At 40.2% G+C, this 16,514-nt stretch overlaps 1 protein-coding gene across 1 annotated transcript in view; it reads right to left on the bottom strand.

The window, feature by feature from the left end:
- The window catches only part of DOK6 (docking protein 6), a 310,121-nt gene that overhangs the window by 155,547 nt on the left and 138,060 nt on the right, over nt 1-16,514 (bottom strand). Inside the window, exon 4 of the mRNA XM_069960119.1 lies at nt 20-139. Coding sequence (XP_069816220.1) covers nt 20-139 — 120 coding nt within the window. The remainder of the gene's footprint in view (nt 1-19; nt 140-16,514) is intronic.

The raw sequence follows: 16,514 nt of genomic DNA, 5'->3' as shown, positions 1-16,514 counted from the left end.
GTAAAAATCCGCTACTCACCATTTTGTTCCCTTTGCACCCCAGCAGCCAGAAGATCTGGTTCACCGAGGCTTATATCATTAAGTCTTGTTCCTAAGCACTCCATACATAAAGATTTGCACCATTCCTCTGCTTCCAGCTCTGGAAAAAAATATATATCAAAATATGGGCAGAAATATAACACATAAATGTTTACAAATGGCATTGTTTTCAAGGCTCAGCATACTTCTTCTAGAATATTCCTGGCATGCACAGATTTTTACAGGAACCACGGGTGAATAAAATTTACTATTGTGCACATCACCACTGGCTGTATATGAACAGTTGTATTTGATTAAGCTGCAAAGGTTGATGTTAAAATTGTAATGCAAAAAGTAAGATAATAACAAGAAACAGTACAATAACATACAGAAAGCATTTCAATGTGATGACAAGATATTTTTGGGTTTCATAATTTCATGCTAGAATTTTTTTCTATCTCTGTTGATATACTTGACTGTTAATTGGATTGTAGCCACATTTTCTTGGCAGTTTTAATGAGAAAAAAAAAAGAGGCTATAACACGCAAAGTAAATAATTTGGAGATTATGGTATGATTATGATATGAAATATGAGAAATCTGAGTCAGTTATAAAAAGTAGGAGATCGCAGGGGTTCCAACCCCTAAACCCCCCAACGATCTCCTACTTGAACTTTTCCCCTATCCACAGGATAGGAGAAAAGTAGGAGATCGCAGGGGTTCCAACCCCTGAACCCCATGGCGATCTCCGTATTGGACCCCACCAGCTCTGTTATGAATAAAGCTCCTGTACTTTTATGAATAAAGCGCTGTACTCGTCTCTTTTCGTCACTCTATAGGAATGAATAGTGCCGCAGGTCGGACAGGGTCCGATACTGAGATCGCCATGTTAGGAGCTACGAGTACACATACTAGACCTACACTAAGTATAATTTCAATGCACAACATTTTAAAAAAAAATTATAAAACAATAAATGTAAATGTGTGAATGTGAAATAACAAACACATTGCCATGTGCAAGAAAGGACTAAGTTTGCATAAAGAAATATAACTAATCACTATAACCAAAGGACACAAAATAATAACGCAATTGTTCTACTTCAATATGTTAAATATTTAAATAAAAGAAATTGATACATTTGTAACTCTTCACGTTTTAAGCATTATTTATATATAAATATATATATATATATATATATATATATATATACTGCAATATATATATATATATATTTTTTTTTTTTTTTTAAATCATATACAGACCACATGTGTAATACTTTTGAAAGAGCCCTTTTATTTTGCTATAAGGGTAGCTTCACACGTATTGACTCGCAGCGTTAATAACGCTGCGAGTCGGCTAGGTCCTGGCAGTTTACTGTCACTACATACACACAGCGGTCTGAACAACCGCTGCATGTATGTAATTCTGCCGGCCGCTTAACCCCTTCAGCTGCCGCCTGGCTCCCGCTCCACTCCCGCTCTGTATACATTACCTGTCCTCGCTGCACGGGGTCCCGGCGTACTGCTCTCCCACCCGGCCAATCAGTGGCTGCGACGAGGCAACACACTGATTGGCCGGGCGGGAGAGCAGTATGCCGGGAACCCGTGCAGCGAGGACAGGTAATATATACAGAGCGGGAGCCAGGCGCCAGCTGAAGGGGTTATGCGGCCGGCAGAATTACATACACGCAGCGGTCGTTCAGACTGCTGTGTGTATGTAGTGAAAGTGATCTGCCATTACCTAGCCGACTCGCAGCGTTAATAACGTCGGTACGTGTGAAGCTACCCTAAAACGTATTGTAAAAAAGAAAAAAAAAGGGAGCTGAAAAACTGTAAAAACTGCAGTTCTGCAAATTTTAGGGATTTAATTTCACATCATTCACTCTGCAAAAAAACTGATGTGTTATCATTATTCTGAAGGTTAGTATGATTACATTGATACACAATAAATGTTTTCTTATGTTTGACATTAAACAATTCATCAGGTATTAACATTTTTCTCCTTTCACTTCAATATAACAGAGTGTAAAAAAAACAGAACACACACATAGAATATTTATAGATTGTAAGCCCTCGCAGGCAGGGTCCTCTTCCTCTATGTACCAGTCTGCCATTTGCCTTCATGTAATGTGTTTTTGATCTTGTATTGTTTTTGTTTGTTACCCCTTATCTCTTGTATAGCCCTCTGGTCTTAAGGGAGCTCTATAAATAAATAAATAAATAAATAAATAAATAATAATAATAATAATAATAATAATAATAATAATAATAAAATATTCAGAGAGAGAAAAGGGAGAGGAATGGGCCAGGGAAAAAAAGAAGGAGAGACAGGGAAAAAAGGGAGAGGAAGGAAAGAACAAATAGAATCAGGGAGAGGCATGGTTATAGAAGGTTTATTAGGCATAAGGGAAAAATAGAGGAAAGTGTGAGGAAAGGAGCAGTGGAATCTGTGTAGCTGGGAAATTGCTGAAGTCACTGTGTGTCTCATTACACGGTGTCCACCACTGTCCACCTATCAGGTTACATCCTCAGTCCTTCAAAAAAACGTGTCTGGCAGCATAATACTTGTACATAATACATAATACTGCTGGTTTAATTTAACCCTCTGAATCATCTCTCAGGTTTTGTATTCATTCCTTTACTAAAACTGTGTCTGGCAGCACAATACCAATAATAATAATAATAATAATAATAAAAATAATAATTTTTAATTATATAATGCCAACAGATTCCTCAGCACTTTACTGGAGGTACATACATAGACATTAATCAGACATTACAGCAATATACATATAGTTATCCATATATGAGGAGGGAGGGCCCTGCTCGCATGCACGAGCTTACGGACTTTTAGGAGGGGTTTGAGACAAAATGGCATAGGGGCAAAAGGCTTCATTGTTACTATGGTCAAGCCTTCTTTATAAATAAGACAGCCCAGCTAAGTGTGGTTGAACCAATCACCAACTAATGCCTGCGTGCTGCAGGTTCTAAGTGCCTAATTGCCTGGTGTTTATATAAGTGTCTGTGTGTGTGGGGGGGGGGGGGGGGAATCAAATGAGGGAACCTGAAAATCCTGCTTTAAAATATGTGTTTTATGGCATGTTTGAAGCTTTGGGTATTAGAGGTAAGTCTGATAGTTTTAAGTAATGCATTCCATAGAATTGGCGCAACTCAGGTAAAATCCTGTAGACGTAATCCTGGGAGGTGTGGATTAAAGTAGATGTTAGGCATAGGTCATTAGCGTACTTCCAGTTTAATTTAGTCCTTTGAATCATCTGTAGTGTTACATCTTTATTGGCAGCATAATAACTGTGATTGTACATTAGTGATCCATCATTGCTGGTTTAATGGTTTAATTTAATATTGCAAATCCACCAATGATCCACCAATGTCCTACTGCTTCCACCATCAACTGGCTGTTCTAGGCCCTACTGAGTCAATGAGATTGATGCCATTGCTACTGCTTTCACTTTCACCTTTCTGTCCTAGGTTCTGTGGGGTCACCATGTGGCTAATATGTTCAAACCTCTCATGGGGCAAGTAAGGGCTATATAAATCCTATGCCTTTCTGTCTTTGGACCAGTGAGGTTACTGAGACCGCTTTTACTACTTCTTACTGCCTCCCGCAGTAATTTTCTGAAAGGGGTTGTTCACATAAACCATTTTTTTTTTGTACAGTTTTTGATTTTCTTTTTAGCACATTTTTTAATGCCTAGAACAAGCAGAAATGCTCTGAACAAGTCACATGTCGGTTCATTTTAAGCGTAGCTTTAAAAGTTTTAGTGTTGGGGCTTTCTTCCAATGAAATAAATAGGACAGAAAAACAGACAAAAAACACACATTTTTCACTGCAATAGAGTTTCTTCAGGCGAAATACTTTTTATACAGTACATGAATTGATCTTAGTTTTCTGCATTTACTCCAAAACAGACTATAACATGCCAATCTATGAGTCTGGGCTTTTTTTTCTGTGTTTGGCCCCAATGCCTGGTGGGAGTTCATATTAACTTTAATTTAAATCTTACAGGCAAATGAGGCTTCAAGGTTTGGGAGCCTACCTAAAGCTCTGCTGCAACAATATATTATGTTTTATAGTCACTTTTACTTTTAATGTTATAATGTTGGCTACAGTTAAAAGTAAATTAGTGTTTAGTTTTTTTAATGACTGACAAATTAAAAGACAAATACAATGGAGTTCTATGTATAAAGCAGCACTAACAGTAAGGATTTTGATAGGAGTCTGGTTAGCGATACATTATTATACAGTCACACCTAACATTATATATAAATAATATACAGTAAATCTGCCAATTTTATGCTGTCACTAGTAACGTAATATTCTAGAGAATATTTAATGTGAAGGTGAAACAGAAAACTTCTCTTCTACAGGATAGACCTATATACATTTGTAATGGTTGGTAAAGTCTGGGCTTGAATTACAAGCTAATGGTCTTTTTATGGAAAGCGGTGTCTCATTTATCACCGATTTGACAGGCTAGGATGGGTAAGCCAATGAGTTGGTAAGTACACTATTCATTCATCTTAAATCATTAAAGGAATATGTTGAAAAATCTGACACCATGTCTTTGGTCAGTATACAGGGCAACAAGATTGTAGCATCTTCTTTCATATTACAGTAGGTTATAATCATTGTGTTTGCATTATTTATAGTAACATGACAAATATTCCTTGGCAGAATTGTCAGGAAATAATTAACTCACGTTAATTCACCTTTTGTGGACCCTCTCATGCAGGGTTTTGCAATGACAGAGACAATTGACTACTATTCTCCTCTTTGATATGAGCGCAAAGTGCAATGTATTCTTAATGCAATAAATTTCTTATGGGTCTTTCGGATCACAGATGGTGACAGTTTTCCAGTATATGGAAGTTTGAGGTGAAATAATAGTTTTGGGCAATTTCAAGGAGTCTCACTGCTGTGCCCTGTCTGACTTAGCCTCCATATTCTTTTATGAAGCAAGGGTCAGAATATATCATTGAAGTTAATAACAAAATGTTCATTTGTGGTATGTGTGAGAATTACCAATGAAAATAATAGTCTACTCATTAGGAAAGCTATACAATGTGACCTGTATTCCCATAAAAGAATATATATTTAATATATAACTGTTTTGTTTTTCATGATAAATAAAATTCTACTTTTACAACTGAAATTTAAAACATCAATTGTCACCACTTTTCAGTCATGGTTAAAGGGGTACTTTGGCATTTAAAAAAAAAATCCTTCCCCAGTCCCCGGCAAGGGCCAATGCAGATCCCATTTCATCTACTTCTAGTGCCCCTATCTTCTGTCTTTTGAGGTCAAAGGTCAAAGCAGGCAAAAGACAGGAGCATCGAATGACCAGAAGCAGACAAGACATGAGTTTCAGGGTAAACTGGTGTGGCCTAGTGCATGTGTTCCCTAGGCTTGCTGCACTTCTCTCCCCGCCTCCCTTCACTTTCAAAACGTCCCTGGTCTGGAAGGAAGCGGGGAGAAAGACACTGCGGGCCTCGGGCAGCATCGGGCCTATTTCTAGTATTACATATAAGACTTTTTTGTACAACCAAAATAAAATTTTAACAAATTAACCTCAATAAATGCCGTCCTTGAGAGACATCCAAACTATGATGTGTTTTGGAAAATCAAATTAAGGTTACAGAAAAATAGCATAAGGCTTTGTTCACACTTCAGTTGTGGTTTTCATTTACTACTAAAGCCACAATGCTCTGTTGGATCTGTCATGCAACAGACACCAGCAGTGCCCATTGGGCTATACTGATTTATAATGGAATTATTTGGGTTTTGTCCAGATGTTCACCATTTTGACACAAAAGTGTCATATACAGTTCATGTGAAAAGTGAATCATATACAGTTGCAGTTTTCCTGTCAACAATTATGAAAATGGAGTAGTGCCTTTGTGCCAATACCTTTTAAAAAATGTATACATTTGCTGATAGAACCCCCTCATTTAATTCTTTCACCCTCAAGACCTTAAAAAAAATTTTTTATATGAAAGTTCAAAACCCTGATAAGTCCAAAACCCTGATAAGCCTACAGCTTTCAAAATGTGATTGATCTGTTAATGATACTAAATTACTCTTCCCTAGCATTGATTGTAAGCCAGAAAAACTTCACACAACGAAGCATAAAATACACAAACCCAAATTAAACATTTCACTAAATTAATGGACTGGTTCTGATTTGGCTTTGAGAATACAAGGCCCTCAGGTACAGGTTTGTGACAGCTTCTTTAATTGAAAGACTTGTTTGTGACTAGGAAGCATAACATTCTGTTCAATATTTTAACAAAATAAAATTAATCTGTTCTTGTAAACAGATGTATTTCGAGACTGGAGCCATTTCCATTTTAATATAAAGCCAGAGCTGTCTAATGTGATTAATTACATCATTTACAGATGCAAATACCGTATGAACACCACTAAGTACCTACAGCACAAAAACTTTGTTTTCCTAGTCTAAACTGCAAGGAGTTTTCAGATTATAAACATGTACCAAACTTCTATCTCTGATTTTTTCTATTCCAGTGCATATAGGCATAGTATAATCTGATTTCATAAATGGAGAGCAGTTAGCATACTGGTAATGGGTGGGTTTTGGGCATATTTATAAATCATACATTCAGAGGATTTTACAATACCTGTCTGTACTGTGAACTTGAATACATGTTTATGCCAACCAGAATAAAAAATAAAGGGGAAATACTTTTCTTGAAGAGAATCTATTACTAAGTTCAACTTGAGGACAGCAGAATGACTATGATCTGGAATCTAGAGTTAGATTAGCTACATCTTTTATAAAGCAGATCTGTTTTCAGCAGTTATCCATTGCCCACTAAGGCTTCCTCCACACATTAGTCTTTCTTTTCTGATTTCAGAAACCATCCATAATGCATTCATTTTACATTCATTTCTCAGCTCACAAAATGGAAAAGAGCAGACATGTCAAACTCTGGCTTGTGGGCCAGATTTCTTTAGGCCCTTCCAGGAAAACAGTAAAAACATCACAGCAAGCCCACCAATGTTTTCTATTGGCCCGTTGCTGTGCAAATAATTAAGCTATTGCCCAGCTGCCCAGACCGTCACCTGTGTCCAGTGGCCTAGCTACAGTGGTCAGCCCGCACCTCCCCCACATTCCACACCTCCTCCCCCCTGCCGCTGACCTCCTTTTTAACTCACTCAGATTTCCCCAATATGGCCCAGCAGGGAGAGTGCTGCAGCATTTAACACAGAAGATACACCCCCAACCCAGCGCATCAGCCACTACCCCAGCCCTACTGATACTACTACTCCCAGCCCTACTGCTGCTGCTGCTACTACTACTACTACTACTACCCCAGCCCTGATGAGAAGGAAAAACCTCAATGAATTGTACATGATTTTTCAATAAATATCAAGGTTGGCCCATCATGACTTAATTTTTTACATTTGGCCCCGTGTATTTGAATATGACAATCCTGGATAAGAGTAGTAAATGGTCATTGGAAGGAGCCTGGCAATTGCATCACCTTTAAAGGGGTTATCCTGTATTAAATATAAATATATATACACTACCATTCAAAAGTTTGGGGTCACCCAAACAATTTTGTGTTTTCCATGAAAAGTCACACTTATTCACCACTATACGTTGTGAAATGAATAGAAAATAGAGTCAAGACATTGACAAGGTTAGAAATAATGATTTGTGTTTCAAATAACATTGTTTTTACATCAAACTTTGCTTTTGTCAAAGAATCCTCCTTTTGCAGCAATTACAGCATTGCACACCTTTGGCATTCTAGCTATTAATCTGTTGAGGTAAGCTGGAGAAATTGCACCCCACGCTTCTAGAAGCAGCTCCCACAAGTTGGATTGGTTGGATGGGCACTTCTGGCGTACCATACAGTCAAGCTGCTCCCACAACAGCTCAATGGGGTTCAGATCTGGTGACTGCGCTGGCCACTCCATTACCTATGATAGAATACCAGCTGCTTGCTTCTGCTGTAAATAGTTCTTGCACAATTTGAAGGTGTGTTTAGGGTCATTGTCCTGTTGTAGGATGAAATTGGCTCCAATCAAGCGCTGTCCACTGGGTATGGCATGGCGTTGGCCAGTCTCAGATATGGCTTTTTCTTTGCCACTCTGCCCTGAAGCCCAAAATCCCGCAGCCGCCTCTTCACTGTAGATGTTGACCCTGGTGTTTTGCGGGTACTATTTAATGAAGATGCCAGTTGGGGACCTGGGAGGCGTCTGTTTCTCAAATTAGAGACTCTAATGTGCTTATCTTCTTGCTTAGTTGTGCAACGCGGCATTTACCACATTAGCAATGTATAACAAGTATTTGTTTAAAGTTAGGACTAGTTTAAAGTTATCTTCATTGAAAAGTACAGTGCTTTTCCTTCAAAAATAAGCACATTTCAATGTGACCCCAAACTTTTGAACGGTAGTGTATATTTAGATAAAAATACGACCCCAAAACTTTCTAATAGTGTTATCACAAAATGTGTATTCTTTTCAGCTTCCAGGCTCCTCCCCCTCATCATAAACAATGTGTCATCAATGGATCTTGTCTTTGAGCTCTAGTTCCACAACCCCCCCCCATGATGTCACTATCTCTCTAACCAGCCCCTCTAACCAGGCCTACATTACCATCTCCATGTCATATACACAGATACATATATAAATTCGGAAATGTTCGTATGTTCCTACGAACATGGCGATATATGTTCGCGTTCACTGATCACAAACAATTTGTCCGATGATCGGAATGGTTAGAATGATCTTGCGAACGTACGCCACTGCGTAATCTCTGGTGTGTACCTGATAATCTGTACGCATGTGCGAAGAGAGAAACATACCCTTCTACTACACATTTGTCATTTATTCTTAAATGTTTGGCGAACATGAACCGATTACGATAATTTTTTATTGTTCGGGATCCGAACCGAACATTGGGATGTTCGCTCATCACTAGATATAAGCTGTTTTAAACTCCTGTCTTATCTGTACATAAAATATGAACCACCTTAGATGTCTTGTATGACTCTGCAGGAAAAGCACTTTATGCAAATAAAAATCAAAGAATAAAAAAACCCATGGTAATTTAGTACAATGTACAATGAAAAGAATTAAGTAATCTCATAGTATTGTCCCATAATGGGACAAAGAAGGATGTAAATTAGACAGCAGCTCCGCTCTGAGGCCGATTCGTAGATTTTTGCCATGATTTATGTCAGCAGGGATGATAAATCTGCCCCCCAATATTTTTTCAATCTATGTAGCCCAAAAATTATACAAAAAAAGAAAGCCCTTATGTATGTTGTCTCTCAGAACAGAACACAGGGGCCCAGTTTAAATCTCAATGAAACAAAAAAGGTATCTGAATTGCCCATAGAATTTATCAACCAATCACAGCTTGGCTTTCATTTCTCAAATTACTCTAAGCTGTAATTGTTTGCTATGTGTAAATCAGACACAATTTTTGATATATCTGGGCATGTACAGTGATGCAAAATAATGGCCAAGACCAATTTATACTACCAGCAGCTTTTCACCCATAACTACACATCATCATGTGAACTCCTAAAGATGCAGTGGAGATGAATTTTTCTAGCCTTGTGTTTCCAAAGATGGGTGAAAGGGGTGAAAGGTAGCTCGAGCATTCTGTTTCCTGTCGCTCACTTCCAGTAATTCTACAAATCAGGGAGCAGGTGTACAATATATCCCTCAAATAATGTTCAACACCTGAAACAATCATTGTCTGTGCACAAAAACACATGGTATATACTTCGTAAGGTCTTAAAATCATGTTGGTGTGAAAAGCTGCTAATTTCTCACAAAACATCTACAGATATGATGACTTTGGAGATATGTTAAAGGGGTACTTTCATCTCCTCACATTTAGATTGACACTGCCGCATACCGTTCTCACTTCCTGGTTTGGTGTGGGTGAGTGGAGGGGGGACATGAGGGGAGCAAGAACAGGACATAGCCGTTCTGTCTCCCTTTGGCATTACACATCCCTCCAGGGACAATACAAGCTCTGGAGACATGTGGGATGTCAGAAGAAGATATAGAATAAATAACAACATACTCACCAGGTCCCAGCCACCCAAATGGTTCCATGGTCCTGCCTCTGCTCCCAGAGCAGAGAGCAGAGGTCGGGAACATGTTACATATGGTATATGTTTAACTAATTTAGCACAAAACAAATGCTTTTTTTTTACAATTCTTTTTTTATGTTGTCCTATTTCAAGACTCCTAGAAAGTACCAGTGAAAATGATAACATTATACATTTTTACAACTTTTTTGGGGACATTTATCAAGACTTGCTTACAAACACACCAGTCTTATATAAAGCTCTGTCCGCTTTTCCTTGGCCTGATTTATTAAAGTAAAGAATTTACTCAGTAGTCGGCCAGCCCTCCGCCTGGCACAGGCATTGCAGACCAGATCTACATCTGTTTGGGAGCAGGTGTAGATTTGTATCATGATTTATGCCTTTGAACAGGCCTAAATTATGATAAATCTGGGTAGAGAGGAGGCCATGCCTACTCTCTGCCTTACCGCCCTCCGGCCTTTAGGCGGGTGGGGGTTGAGGCCAGCATACGCCAGGGAGAAGCCAACAACCTGTGCCTTCTCCCTAGCGTACACTAGGGGCGCATTCCTGATAAATATCCCCCAATAAGGATGCTTTTTAAGTATTTGGGTATCTGTACACATTTTTATAAAACACTGCATTTTTTTAAGGTTTTGGGGGCATTTTAAAATATTTTTGTAGTCATTTTGTGTGGCAGCTCTTCATTCAGTTTTTATAATCAAATCAAGATTTGAATTTAAAATTTAATCCAAAAGTATACTACTTTTACCAATTTAAAATGTCACAAATTTAACAAATGTCATTCAACATTACATACATTTACTGCAATACACACTCCCCAAAATGGCAATAAAGAAATTTAACCAGACACAAACTTGATATATGTGGGGCTGAGATCATAACATTTACCTCTAATGGCCAGGATAAATTCAATAGCATGAACTCTGTTTTGACTGACAGATTTCTAGCACTTTCAATAAATCCTTTTTAGTAGCCTTCTATAGAATTCTGGCAAGGAGAGTACAGCTGAAGGAAAGTCTGTGGTTAATAATTCATTACCTAACAATTAATTTGCATGAGCAATATTTAAAAGGAAATAAATAAGAATAAATGGTGTTTGACTGATTCAGTAGAACAAAGCTTATTTCCTGCTTGTCATATTACAATGACTGAGGATCATTTTAGATTTTTGTATTATTAATATTTAGTGGAAAATCAATCTAAACTCATACATCACTAAATGCATAATTGTATTTTTCCTGTGTGGACAACAACAGAGTATAAATTTAATTTCTGCAGTGCGATCTCTTCTTATAAATTCAGTTTTAAGTAATACTTCATAATACAAATTAAACACAACAGCACAGCAGTGACTCGCTATCATTTTACATAATTAAAAACATTTATCTTGCTATTCCTTTAATTATACATTTGTCTCTGCTGGAGTATAGCAACGGACTGTCTACTGTACACTAGAATATGTTTCCATAGTGGTGTCTGGAAACATATTAAGAAGGATTCATTAAAAGGACATATTATCAAGCAGCTAAAGTAATACCCAATTCAGCAATTTTTTAATGACCAGAGAAATTTATCATTCAGTTTTGATTTAATGAACTGAATTTTGCTTTTACTGCTCTGTAGATTTCCTTTTTCTATGCTGCTGCATCCATAAAAATACATCTTATTGCCTAAACTATTGGACACAATTTAAGCATGTGTAAATATATCTGTACACATTTCTTCCTTACAAGCTTCAGTTTACTCGTCCTGTACTCATAAAGTGAATGGGGCTACATTTTAATTATTTATGTTGGTTGGATAATGCTAACATAATTGCAATGATGAACAGAAATGGTCAGCATCGGGGCGGAGCCTAGCCGCGCATGGAGCAGGTCATGGATCCCTGAGCTCCCGGCCAGCTAACTCTCCACACGCTACCCACAAGCTATAAACAGACGAACATGGGCAAAACAGACGCAGATAACTACCGGCAAAACGCGGTGACTCCGAAGAAAAAAAAAAAAAAAACACCAGATATGGATAAATTCTTTGGTAAAAAGGCATTATCTGGAGCAGCGGCTCTAGCCAAGATGGCGCCCGCGGGGAAGCACTGCGCTGTAACCGCCACTGAGTCCGACAATGACAGTGTTGCAGATTCCTGTGAAGCAGGTGAGGACTCTAAGCCTATCTCCCGGTCCCTCCTAAAGCATCTGGTGGCCCCAATAATGAAGGAACTGGCCGACATTAAAACAGACTTGCAGCATGTGGGCCATAGAGTGGAGGCCTTAGAGACTACGCAGACAGTAATACTAAACCACAGCGCGGCGGTATCCCATGCCCTGCAGATGCACAGTGCACATATTAACAACGCAATGCTAGCTATAGAAGACCAAGAAAATCGAAGCAGACGGAAAAATGTGCGTATTAGAGGGATACCTGAAAGCTACGCAGCTGAATCCCTGCTAAAGGTCACACGTGCAATATTTGGAGAGCTAGTTGGGTCGGATAGAGCTGAGACTTTGCATATTGAAAGAGTACACAGAGCGCTCAGAGCAAAACCGACACCGGGAGAACCACTAAGAGATATCATATGTGGCTTGCTATATTATCCAGATGCTGCAGATATCCTACAAGCTGCCCGGCAGAAAGATATGCTGGAGTACGAGGGGGTGACGTACCAAATGTATCAGGATATAGCACCCAGTACATTGGCAAAGTGTCATAGTGTTCTGCCAAAAAAACTCATTTTCGCCAGCAGCACACACCGCAACTTGGTAGAGGTACTTATACTTCTTGGTTTCATAGTTCCCACCCCTCCAAGGCAGTGTGTGGTGAGCATTGGCCTCGCTAAACACATCACTTTTCAAAAACTGGCTGAGCTCAGCGATCCGAATGGCCGTTATATCTTCCTAAAAATACGAATAGCTGGTGAAGTGGTAACACTAGCGAATCTATACGCCCCTAATTCTCACCAAATAGATTGGTTGTGTGAGACGCTAGACGCTCTTTCTCCCTTTAAAGAGGGGATATGCATAGTTGGAGGGGATTGGAATGTGGCTCTGGATCCAATCCTGGACTCATCTAAGCCGACCCACTCAATTTCATATAAAGCACTGGCTAGGTTGAAGAGGAAACTGTCAGATCTCTTGTTAGTGGATGCATGGAGACTTCTGCACCCAACCACCAGAGATTACTCTTTCTTCTCCAATCCGTATGCCACCTACCATAGAATAGACTATCTGATGGTCTCTAAACAACATTTGGATTTAATTTATGATACAAGCATAGGCACTATCTCAGTGTCAGACCATGCCCCGACTTCCCTTGCGCTGCTGATAAAATCTCTGCCCAGGGGAGACTGGACGTGGGAATTGAATACCACTCTGCTAGGCAGGCCCTCATATGTCGCACAAATGGAGAACAGACTACAACAATACTTTGCTGCGAACTCCACACCTGATGTGCCTACCCCAATCGTTTGGGAAGCACATAAAGCGGTCGTCAGGGGAGAGTTCATAGCATTGGGTACAGCTCATAAAAAACAGACATGCAAAAAAGTAGATGAGCTTTATACTGCTATCTCCAAAATAGAGAAAGTGCACAAAATGACATCAGCTACGCAATTACAACAGCAACTATCTGATCTACGCTCCCAGCTAGCTACCCTGCTCAATGAGAGATCCGCCAGAGCTTATACTTACTCTAGGTTTAAAAATTACTTACATGGGGACAAAGGATCTAAGATTATGACCTCTTTGGTCAAGACACAGGCGGCAAAATCCCACATTAGCGCAATTAAGACAACATCAGGTGTGGTCCTCAAATCCACTGAGGACATTGCGCAAGAATTCAGCAAATTTTACCATAACTTGTATAACCTTAGAGGCACTGACAACACTTCCTTAAATACAGACACACACATGGCTGCGATTGACTCCTTTCTGGCGGGAGTGAACCTGCCACAGGTCAGCGACCGGCAGGCCCAGGATTTAGTTGCACCTATCACAGAAAAGGAAGCCAGTGACATTCTCTCCTCCATCCCCACGGTAAGGCCCCTGGGCCAGATGGCCTCCCGATACTTTATTATAAGAAATTTAAGGAGACCCTCTTGCCCCATTTCACAGCCCTATGTAATTCCATCTTTGCTGGCCAGCACCTTCCTCACCAATGACTGGAAGCATACATTACGGTGCTGCCAAAAGAGGGTAAACCCACTGATCTTTGCGGCAGCTACCGGCCGATATCTCTGCTTAATGCAGATATTAAGTGGTGGGCGAAGTTGCTGGCACACCGAATAGGTGTTCTGCTAACCTCCCTTATTGGGCCAGAACAAGTGGGATTTGTCCCCATGAGAGAAGGGAAACACAACACAGCGAGAGTCATCAATGCAATCTGCTATGCTAGAGCCACAGGCACACCACTAGTCCTTCTCGGCACAGATGCCGAGAAGGCATTTGATCGCGTAAACTGGGCCTTCATGTCAAAGACCCTGAGTAAATTTCAATTCCCCCCTGCCTTCATATCAGCCATTCTTTCTCTATATGCTAGTCCACACGCTCGAATAAGGGTCAATGGAACCTTATCGCCTACATTTCATATTAGCAACGGAACCAGGCAGGGTTGCCCCCTATCACCCTCCCTTTTCGTTCTCACCCTTGAAACCCTTATCCAGAGTATACGACAGGATAACCGGCTGACTGGCATTAAGATTGGAGGGTTTGCACACAAAACAGCAGCCTTCGCAGATGATCTGCTCCTTTTCATAACAAACCCCTCTAAGACTATGCCCCAGCTGATTACCCTGTTCGACTCTTTCAGCGAAGTGTCAGACTTTAAAATTAATTTCACAAAATCCGAGGTTCTCAACATTAATACCCCTACCCACATTGTTAATAAATTGCGCACTTCTCTCCCCTTCACCTGGGCCACCTCATCTATACGCTACTTAGGCATACAAGTGACCCCTGACCCCACTCTTCTATATACAACAAATTACGCAACCTTCTTAGCCAAAACCAAAACGGGCTTACAAAAACTTAATATCCCCTTCATGTCCTGGATGGGTAGAAAAAATTATCTTAAAACATATATCCTACCCCAGTTCCTATACTTGTTTCAAGCCCTCCCTATGCAGATACCAACCCTCTTCTTCTCACAGACGCGCAGACTTTTTTCCCAGTTTATATGGGCCAACAAACCCCCTAGACTAGCACACCGCCACCTCATACTTAAGAAATCTAACGGTGGTTTTGGGTTGCCAGACCTACGTCTATACCACACTGCTTCCTTATTAAGTAGATGGTGCTGGCTCGTTACCCCTGCTACTGAAAAGTGCCCACCATGGCTGCACATGGAACTGTCCCTAATCTCGAACCCTGACATGGTGTGCCTATGGTCCAACCACATTACTATGAGCCCGCATATCTCCAAATATCCGGTGATAAAAGCATCTATCCTAGCTGCCCACACTATATATAAATCTTCAGCTTCGTTTCGCCCTCCATCTCCACAAATGCCCCTGACACTAATACCAGCATACCTACTAGGGAAAAGAATAACCCCCCCACCACTATGGGAAAGGCTACCTAGACGGAATATTGCATCATACATGCCTCAGCAGGTCATAGACTTGAGGGACCTACTTCTGATATCTACCCGCAACCAACCACGATATATAGTAGCTCTGGCTGATCTCTCTACACTAAGTAAAAAGTTCGCAAAGTCTCATTTGCCCTCACGCCCAGCAAACTGGTTGGACAAACTACTCACCTCTCCAACACCCGCTAAAAAGTTGCTGTCCAAAATTTACTCGGCTTTGACCGAGCCTCCCCCTAACTATAAACTTGCTTATATATTGGCGTGGGAAAAAGAGTTAAACAAGGTCTTCACACCGCAGGATATTACCACTCTCACTAATAATTCATATGGGTTTTCCTGCTGTGTGAAGACCCAAGAGAGTTCATACAAGCTGCTTACCAGATGGTATAAAACCCCCTTGTTCCTGTTTACGGCGGGACTCACACCGTCAGACACATGTTGGCGTTGCTGTCAGTCAACAGGCACTTATTTACACTTATGGTGGGACTGTACCATTATCAAACCCTTCTGGTCCACGGTTAATACAATTATGGAAAGGGTGTTGGGGAAAACGCTAGACCTCACTAACACACTAATCCTGCTTTGGCTCCCTAGTAGAACTTTCCACCCGAAAAAACACGATCTTGCTACCCACCTTCTCACTGCAGCTAAACTATTAATCCCACTGTATTGGCGATCTCTCACAGCGCCACCAATACCAGAATGGGAGACCAAATGCGACCAGTTAGCTAGATTGGAGGAATTAGTGAGTTGGGAGAGAGGTACACACGAACAATACCTGAAAATTTGGCAACCTTG

The sequence above is a fragment of the Dendropsophus ebraccatus genome, chromosome 2, assembly GCF_027789765.1.
Source record: "Dendropsophus ebraccatus isolate aDenEbr1 chromosome 2, aDenEbr1.pat, whole genome shotgun sequence".
Lineage (NCBI taxonomy): Eukaryota > Metazoa > Chordata > Amphibia > Anura > Hylidae > Dendropsophus > Dendropsophus ebraccatus.
The sequence above is the reverse complement of the archived record's forward strand: the minus strand, read 5'-3'. Positions and strand labels throughout refer to the sequence as shown.